The 7622-nt window shown below is 37.6% G+C and overlaps 1 protein-coding gene across 1 annotated transcript in view; it reads left to right on the top strand.

Moving 5' to 3' along the window:
* The first annotated feature begins 1179 nt into the window (after positions 1 to 1179).
* LOC108362745 (RIMS binding protein) overlaps positions 1180 to 7622 on the top strand; it is a 79838-nt gene continuing 73395 nt past the window's right edge. Inside the window, exons 1-5 of the mRNA XM_017615864.1 lie at positions 1180 to 1307; positions 1441 to 1539; positions 1727 to 1969; positions 3860 to 3974; positions 4059 to 4561. Coding sequence (XP_017471353.1) covers positions 1182 to 1307; positions 1441 to 1539; positions 1727 to 1969; positions 3860 to 3974; positions 4059 to 4561 — 1086 coding nt within the window. The 5' untranslated portion in view covers positions 1180 to 1181. The remainder of the gene's footprint in view (positions 1308 to 1440; positions 1540 to 1726; positions 1970 to 3859; positions 3975 to 4058; positions 4562 to 7622) is intronic.

Genomic DNA, 7622 nt, shown 5'->3' with positions numbered 1-7622 from the left:
GACCAATCAATAACAGGCCAATTCTGGCATCTGTCTTTCAACTCACCTCAGTCTTTCGAGAGACAAAAGTTTTTATATTTCGGCAACTATCTTGAAAGCTCTTCTCTGGATTTCGAATGAGTAATTGAGTGTTATATATTTATCGTTTAGCAGTAAGTTTTCTCGGCCGCTGTGGTGTAGTGGTAAGCAGGGCGCGCTTCCACTCCGCAACGCCTGGGTTCAAACCCTGGTCAAAAGCAACATCGCAAAAAAATATAGAAGAAAGGTTTTTTCTTAACAGCGGTCGTCCCGCGGCAGGCAATGGCAAACCTCCGAGTGTAATTCTGCTATGAAAAACAGCTTCTCATAAAAATACAATCGCCGTTCGGAGTCGGCGTAAAACTGTAGGTCCCTCCGCTTTGTGTGACAACATCAAGGCGCACGCCACAAATCGGAGGAGAAGTTCGGCCAAACACTAACATATGTATAAGCTTATTATTATAAGTAAGTTTTCTAAAAACTAAACGAAATGAAAAAAAATATCTTTTAAAAACAGGAAAAACTAAAAATTTGAGAAACTGAAAGTAAAAGAAAAAAGATGAATCAAAAAAATTTCCAAACGTTAAATAAAATAAAAAATATGAATTTTTTAGGCAATAAAACTTAAAAAAAAAAATGTATTAATGTAAGAATTCCTTGCCGAGGATTGAACTCGGATCTCCTGAAAGTGCTCTGCTCAGTGGGCCATTGCCACTGTTACAGCAACGTTATCGAAATTGAAATTTATTGGAAACAAACAAAAAATTTCAAAATCATTCGTTAAAGAGTTAAGTAATGGTTTTTCTTTACTTAACTTTAATGTTCATTAAATGCCGTTAACGAATCATTAACTGACTCTGAGAGTGATTTCTTTCAAATCGTTACTGAGGGACACCTTAAGTAATCATTAAACGACTCTGAGTGCGGCTGTGAGTGCGGCTGTTAATATTAGGAATTCAATACATTTTAACCTTACCCTACTATTCCTATATTTTTATGAGAGATTTTTATTATCAACGTAAACCTCATTTCACATGAGAGCTACTACAGAATCACAGACGTTTTAAAATGAAGACTAATATATATACATAAATCAATTTTTTTTTTTACTTTACGGTACTCATGCAAGTTTCTTGTTTCCTTTATTTCTTGTAGTCGCCAAAATGCCATACGAATCCATGCACCACCACCACCACCAGTCATCAGCGCCCAACGGCATGCTGGATTCGTTGAGCATGCAGCTGCGGGATGCGGAGATGCGGCGCACCGAAATTGAGCGCGCACACCAGGTAATATTGCACTATAACCAACAACAACAACAATAACAACGATATCGTCGAGCACCACAAGAATAAATAAATTACATATTTGATTAAATGTATGTCTTTAATAAACTTTTTATCCTCGGTTTTCGGTGCACAGGAAACATTGGCACAAATACGCAATTTATCGAGCAGCAGTCGCCCGGACACGGAAGCTGTCGAGAATTTGCAGTCGCGCGCGCGTGAGCTCGAGAAAAAAGTGAGTGGAAGGTGTATTTAATTAAAAACTTTTGTTGTGGCACAGGTGTCAACCACCGCAGTTTAGATGGAATTATTTCTTAAAACTATTTGCTGCACATGGATTTTAAGGATATTTCATTTTGTGTTTTTCTGTTTTGTTTTTAAGATAAGCTAATCGTATTTACTTTTCCATGCCAAATGTTTAGGTCGCCTTAGAAAATGTACGCTGCGAGGAATTGCAAATTGAATTGACTTCCGCGTTGAAGGCGAAGGCTGCGCGTTCTGGTGGCAGCGATCGTAGCAACTATGGCGGCATTGCAGCTTCAAGCGCGAGCGCTTCTTCAGCTGCCGCCACATCGGGCACTAGTTCCACTGTCACTTGGGCACCGACAATCAGTCATCACGACCAAGGCTCTGAAATCGATATCATTATGGCGAAAATCGAACAGGTGAGCAAATATTTACAGCATCGAATTGAAAGACCATACACTTTAATAAATAAAAACTGAGCGCCTAGATCGCACCTGGGCCGCTAATTGAAGCCTCTTAAAAATCAAATACATCCTGCTCATATTATTTTTAAAATATATCTTTGTCTGATCATATTGCCTTATCACTTGCCTTGCCTATGGGATTTCGATCCAGTGCATGTTAGGTTCAGGTGGCTGCCCATGGTTAAGGGGCTCACTTAGATCGCGGACGTTGGTTCTTTGTGATACCACTTCCAACGGTAGAAAACGAAGTTTCGCAGGTGGAAAATGTTAGACCAGGAGAGCTCCCACAAGAATCGAGAGATCCAGCTTTGCGAGCTTGAGGAGATCCCTAGTGCCGCCTTTAGCCTGTTCATAAGCCGCACAGTTTCCTGCGATTTTCTTATGGCCTGTCATCAAAAAAAGTCTGGCAAAGAAATATACGGACGCTATCGAAAGTCAATTAAGGCATTCGAGCGTACCTTACTGACTATCTGAGTAGATAGATGTTAACCACCATCGCGCGTAACAGCAGGGAATTGATTATTTCATTATAGCAACAACCTACGCCTAAAAAAGACTACACTGATCTGAAAGCCTAAATTTAAGGTTGCTATAGAGATCCCTGGAAAAGGGGTTGATCGGCTGTGAAAACGAAATTTCCCACTAAGTGCTACCAATCGTTAGGAAGTCGTCCTTTTCCTTTGTCAAGGCCAAAAAGTACCACAGTGAATATCTTCCTTTAATAGGATTAGTATTATCGAAATCGGTTGACGTTGTCCAAAGTTATGCGGTAACATACATAACAACAGAAAAAAAATATTCCGACGAACTGATAACCCCCTGCTTTTTTTGAAGTCAGTTAAAAATACCGGATAATCTGGAAAAATAAAAAAAACATAAGTTATTTTATTTGTCAATTTCTAAGAAATAAAAAGCTAATATTTCTGGTAAATTTCTGCTCGAAAAATCTCAGGGTAATTTTTCGAGTAATTTTTGCTAGTTATTGTTGGTAGATTTTTACGTCAAGATGAAAAGTTGATGCATTGAAACGGAGATTAGTTCCAAATTTCATAATTTTATTTACATTTGGAATCCTTGGTTTCATACATAAAGGAACGAGTCGGTGCGTGTCGAAGTTGGCTCCAATTAGATTTATTGTTGTAAATGGAAGAGTAGCAGCCCCTGGTACAAAGATCCAGTGGCAGAATTAGAGGAGGTTTATTCTGCCAGGATCTCTCCGCTAATCTCAAGTTTGGCCTTCCAGATTTCTGCAGCGTATTTCCAGCAGACAGAGGTGGCTGCTTAAAGAGAGCAGTCGACTGGCTGCGTATCAGTGTAGAACCGATTAGAATGACATCTATGTATCTAATCTGACTGCTAATCGATCATAAGAGCTTAAGAAGTATGGTGCGATCGAGAGTGGTCGGGCAATGTCGGTCACCTAGGGTTACTTCCAAATAAGAAAAATTTGGGTTCCAGAGCATATTGGCATTGCAGGAAACTAAAAGACTGATGAATTGGCTGAGCAGGGAGCGCGTGAGGTACTGGAGCTGTGGAAGACTACTGATTTTTATTCCGCTCAACCAGCTTTTGAAAAAAAACCGCGATATGCAAAGTTACAAAATCTTTCTGGGGGTAGTCGAACATGGTCGGCCGATAAGGCTTCTTCAGCAATAACTCATGATTCTGACAAGAGGCTCGACCAGGTAGTGTCAAATTGGCATCCATGCCGGAGCTCTTTGTACCACAATTTTTCTTTATGACCTTTCGGGTAAAAAAAAAAATTATAAAAATAAAACTTATTTACGCATATGTAATCTCGGTTTTAAACCGTAAAATTAAATTCTTGTTCGTCTTTTGTTGCAGGATAATCGTGTGTTGGCCGAGTTGGAGCAGCCACGTACATCAGCCATGTCATCGATGCCAACAAGTTCCATATTGAATACCGCAAATAGCGAATTTAAAACCATATCAAAAAATGGTAAAGTAAAATGATTTACCGTACTATTCCCCTATAGACTAAAAGCAAATAAACAACTTAAAGTTGACTCTTACATTCTTGCAGAACTAGAAGAAGAACTGAATCGATATAAGCGAGCAGTGTTGGGTGGCACAAGCGGCACCGCCGTCGGTAGTTCGGCGCTCACCAGCAGCTATGGTACCGCAGCCACCACCGGTGCTGGTGGTTTACCTTCATCGCTTACCTCCACATTGCCGAATGGCGCTGGCGCCATGTCAGCCGCTCTGGCAGGTGGTAGTAGCGGTGTTGGTGGAGGTGGTGGCAGCAGTGTCGGCAGTGGTGGTGGTAGTGGCGGCGGTGGTCCAGGTGGCGGTGGTGGCATGGGCCTCTCATCCATATCAGCGCTGGTGCCCAACTCCATTGGCGGCATCTCGTCGAGTTTTAGCAGTCATGCCATACAATCGATGAACGCGGCGGCGTCCGCCTATGGCGCTGGTCCCACGTCCGTTGAGAAACTGCTAAGCGGAACAAGTGGAATCGCTGGCGGCATTCCACCATTGCCGGTAAATATTCATACGATGAAGTCTATGCCATCAGCATTAAGTCAGGTAAACTATTTTTAATAATGAACACTATCAATCACAAATTGAATTGAAAAAAAAATATAGAGAAACATTCTAACGCTATTAACAAATCAAACAAACCGTTATCGATTTCAATCAATCAAAATCAAAATCAAATTAACTCGAAAATACATACATTCGTACTAACTACTCGTATTCGTGAGACTCGAATTGGCTTCACTCGTATTTTTTTTTTATAGAATATTAACTCATCCGCTTGTTATGCGAAAGAGAGCAATAAGTAAATGCAAGTTATTGGTAAAATTTTTAGTGGTGCCAAAGGATTTATTTTGAGAGCAACAAAAATCCTTGAAAGTACCAAAGAAAAANATAGAATATTAACTCATCCGCTTGTTATGCGAAAGAGAGCAATAAGCAAATGCAAGTTATTGGTAAAATTTTTAGTGGTGCCGAAGGATTTATTTTGAGAGCAACAAAAATCCTTGAAAGTACCAAAGAAAAAAGTAAAAAACAAGTACTTTTAAGCAAAAGAAACAACCAACTTCCATTCTCATTAGTAAAGTTTAAAATTACCGTTAATTTCCTCATGATCCAAAGATCGGAGCTAAACCAAATTAGTCTTGAGGTAAAACATTTTCGATAAAATAGTGTTATCGAAAACAGTTAATATGGTCCAAAATACCGGTAACAAACATAACAAAAAAACATTGTAACGAATTGCTAACCTCCTAATTTTTTTTTATCAAAATGTAATTATATACAAGCAATTACTCAAATTCTCAAAGGTTATCGGTGTAAACCCAGCCGAAGTTTTAAGGGCATTAAGAAATGGTGTTATTTTGTGAAACGTAAAATATGGATAAACACAANGACAAAAAAACATTTTAACGAATTGCTAACCTCCTAATTTTTTTTAATCAAAATGTAATTATATATAAGCAATTACTCAAATTCTCAAAGGTTATCGGTGTAAACCCAGCCGAAGTTTTAAGGACATTAAGAAATGGTGTTATTTTGTGAAACGTAAAATATGGATAAACACAATTTTGGTATAATATTGACACTTCTTGGCAGCCCGGAAAAGAGTTACCGGTTACATAATTCTCTACCCCTTCATTATACATATACAAAACTATACTAACTTAGACTACGAAGCTTCTCTGTTCTCATTTATGATGTTTATTCAGCTTAGAAATCACCGCTGCCCGGGTGATCTGTAATATTGTGAATGAGAAGTCCTGGGCTTATGTATGAATCCTTATGCAGCACCTTACTTGGCGAGGACATCTGAAGAAATTCCACACCAGCTTTGAGGTTTTGAGGTCATTTCGTGTGCTTCCAATGGAGGAGCGTCACCCTCTAGTTTGTATACCCTGGATACCACTTCTCCGCCACCATAGTATATGTAGTTATCTTTCAGAGGTTTCGGTGGTTAATTATCCCAGCCGGTTTTATTGGGGGAAAATACCATGTTATTGTGTTTAAAGTGAAACCTCGGAGAACATAGACCTTCCTTTNTCTGCCCGGGTGATCTGTAATATTGTGAATGAGAAGTCCTGGGCTTATGTATGAATCCTTATGCAGCACCTTACTTGGCGAGAACATCTGAAGAAATTCCACACCAGCTTTGAGGTTTTGAGGTCATTTCGTGTGCTTCCAATGGAGGAGCGTCACCCTCTAGTTTTTATACCCTGGATACCACTTCTCCGCCACCATAGTATATGTAGCTATTTTTCAGAGGTTTCGGTGGTTAATTATCCCAGCCGGTTTTATTGGGGGAAAATACCATGTTATTGTGTTTAAAGTGAAACCTCGGAGAACATAGACCTTCCTTTTGTTCTAAAATTCTTAGAGGGGATGAATGTACTCGTTTCTTATCCTCTGCATTATCCCGTCAGATGAGTCCTGCTCTAAGCAGTAAAGCGTCTCGAGAGCCAAGGGGTGGTTTTCATCACGGCACTAGTGATGCCTACGCAGCAAGCCATAAGAGTTTGTTGAAGATTTTATCTGCCCAGGGTATTTAAAAGATCAATCTTGCAGTGCATGTTTAAAATTAGATATCGTAAACTAAGATCTAATTTAACAACTGGCTGATATTTGATTGTCTAATCTAATCTAAACTAGCTAGCTCGAGCGNGTTGAAGATTTTATCTGCCCAGGGTATTTAAAAGATCAATCTTGCAGTGCATGTTTAAAATTAGATATCGTAAACTAAGATCTAATTTAACAGCTGGCTGATATTTGATTGTCTAATCTAATCTAAACTAGCTAGCTCGAGCGCTTAAACTAAGTTTAAACCACAGTCAGATTTAACCCTGCATCGAAAAGCTGGTCCTCCCAACCTACCTATGGATGGTTCGAGCTGTGCCCAGTGGTAGGCAGCAAGGAAAGTACACCTAGGCTAGCAAGTTAAGAGATTCCTTGCATCACTCTCCTACACATATGGGGATATGATCTTATAAAAGGCGATAATGGGAGTAATTGTGAATTAAATATTTTAGAAATCCGAAGGGACATAAATATTATTAAAATGAAAAATAAAAAAATAATAATTCAGTGTTTTTGGTGCTTTCAAAGTAAATCCATGTTAAATTGTCGTTGTGCTGTAGCTTCATTATTGAAAATAATTTCACATATAATTTATGGCTTACTAACTTTTTTAATTACAAACAAGTGAGTAAAAACTATACTCAAACTTTTAATTTTTTCCTAAGCTTGAAACTTCTTTAAAACCACTTGCCTTTCAAGTATTTTCCACTCGATATTTGCCTTTTTCCAATGCAGCTAAAATTTATTTCAAGTTGTTCATAGCAATTATTATTTTAATATTTAGTTATTTTATTTCATTTAATTTAATTTCATTTTGTTTTATTTCATTTTAATTAATTTAATTTTGTTTTATTTAATTTAATTTAATTTAATTTAATTTAATTTAATTTATTTTAACTTAATTTAATTTAGTTTAATTTAATTTATTTTAATTTTATCTAATTTTATATTATTATTTTTTATTTTATTTTATTTTATTTTATTTTATTATATTATATTATATTATATTATATTATATTATATTATATTATATTAT

Source organism: Rhagoletis zephyria, unplaced genomic scaffold (genome assembly GCF_001687245.7).
Source record: "Rhagoletis zephyria isolate East Lansing unplaced genomic scaffold, Rhagoletis_zephyria_1.1 Rzeph_scaffold_01084, whole genome shotgun sequence".
In the NCBI taxonomy this organism is placed as follows: domain Eukaryota; kingdom Metazoa; phylum Arthropoda; class Insecta; order Diptera; family Tephritidae; genus Rhagoletis; species Rhagoletis zephyria.
The sequence above is the reverse complement of the archived record's forward strand: the minus strand, read 5'-3'. Positions and strand labels throughout refer to the sequence as shown.